The sequence below is a fragment of the Colossoma macropomum genome, unplaced genomic scaffold (genome assembly GCF_904425465.1).
Source record: "Colossoma macropomum unplaced genomic scaffold, Colossoma_macropomum, whole genome shotgun sequence".
NCBI lineage: Eukaryota > Metazoa > Chordata > Actinopteri > Characiformes > Serrasalmidae > Colossoma > Colossoma macropomum.
The window spans coordinates 43,553-44,967 of NW_023494851.1; the positions used below are offsets into that span (position 1 = coordinate 43,553).

At 36.4% G+C, this 1,415-nt stretch overlaps 1 protein-coding gene across 1 annotated transcript; it reads left to right on the top strand.

Annotated features, from left to right (window-relative positions):
• Positions 1–216: 216 nt before the first annotated feature.
• LOC118800313 (olfactory receptor 52K1-like) lies at positions 217–1,209 on the top strand. The gene has a single exon (XM_036560515.1). The coding sequence runs from the start codon at positions 217–219 to the stop codon at positions 1,207–1,209; it is 993 nt and encodes a 330-aa protein (XP_036416408.1).
• The last annotated feature ends 206 nt before the right edge of the window (positions 1,210–1,415 follow it).

A 1,415-nucleotide genomic window follows, 5' to 3' on the forward strand; every position in this document is an offset into this window, starting at 1 on the left:
TTGTTTAAAATAGATATATTTATCTTTATATCTTTATTTATTGCAGCTTTTGGGGCTTGACTCCAAATTTATCACTTACAGTGTAATTCAGCTGCACACTATACACAATACACTAATTGTACACCAACTATATAATGAGAGGCTGTATGTGGTTAATGTTATTTTGGAACATTCACAGATTCACAGACAAGCAAGCTGGGTGGGCAGGAAAGGAGTATGCAGAGCCCCAGAACTTCAATTCAGAATGTCTCTCTGATTCACCCTCCAGGATTCTATATCATTGGGCTTATCTCTTTGACTTATGCAAATGTATATGTCATTTTCTTAACTGTGATTTATGTCATAACCACCTTTACGAACTGTTTTGTGATCTGTATCATTTGTATGGACCATCATTTGCATGTTCCCAAGTTCATTGCAGTGGGGAACCTGGCAGTGGTTGATCTGGTCCTCAGCACATCTCTCATCCCCAGTATGATTAAGATTTATCTTCTCAAAGACAATTTCATTGAATATAAATTGTGCTTAGTGCAAATGTACATGTACTATGCCTTTTTAACACTTGAATCATTTTCCATCGCTATTCTTGCTTTTGACCGTTTAATTGCAATTTGTTTACCTTTGAGACAGAACTCCATTAACACCACCACCACCATGACTACAATTATAACTTCCATATGGATACTGACCATTGGCACCATAACCATCTCTACTTCAAGTATGACGTACCTGTCTTTTTGTAATTCAGTTCAGGTGAACAGCTATTTCTGTGACTACGCACCAGTTTTCAGACTAGCTTGTAATGATAATTCTTTGCAGTGGACCTTTGCCACAGTCTTAAGCTCAGTATGTATTTTTGTACCACTGAGTTTCATAGTTCTGTCTTATACATGCATTTTATTTTCTGTGTTCCAAATGAAAAGTGTGGAGAGCAGGTTTAAGGCTCTGGCCACATGCACAGAGCATCTCATACTTGTGGCCATTTTCTATATTCCCATTCTGATCATTTTTATGATTGGACTTTTCCAAGTTGGAATCAACCCAGATGTGAGAATAGTGGGTTTGTCACTATCTTCCTGCATCCCACCCTGTACAAACCCCATCATCTACTCACTAAAGACCAAAGAGCTCAAGAGCAGAGTTCATTTTCTCTTTCAAAGAACATTTAATATTCAGAGACATTCTGTTCGTCCACTTCACAAAAAATAAACTGATACAGGCAAATTAAAAAATGGTTTACATTGTCAGATGTGTGAAGTTACATAATTGTTAAGAGATGAAAACTGGAGAAAATGCATTGCGATTGTTAATGAGAATCTCAAGTCAAGCTGCTGATAATTTATGTATAATTATATCATTATATATTATACTATGTATAAGTAATTTGTTTATTGATCCTTAGCCCTACAGCCCCC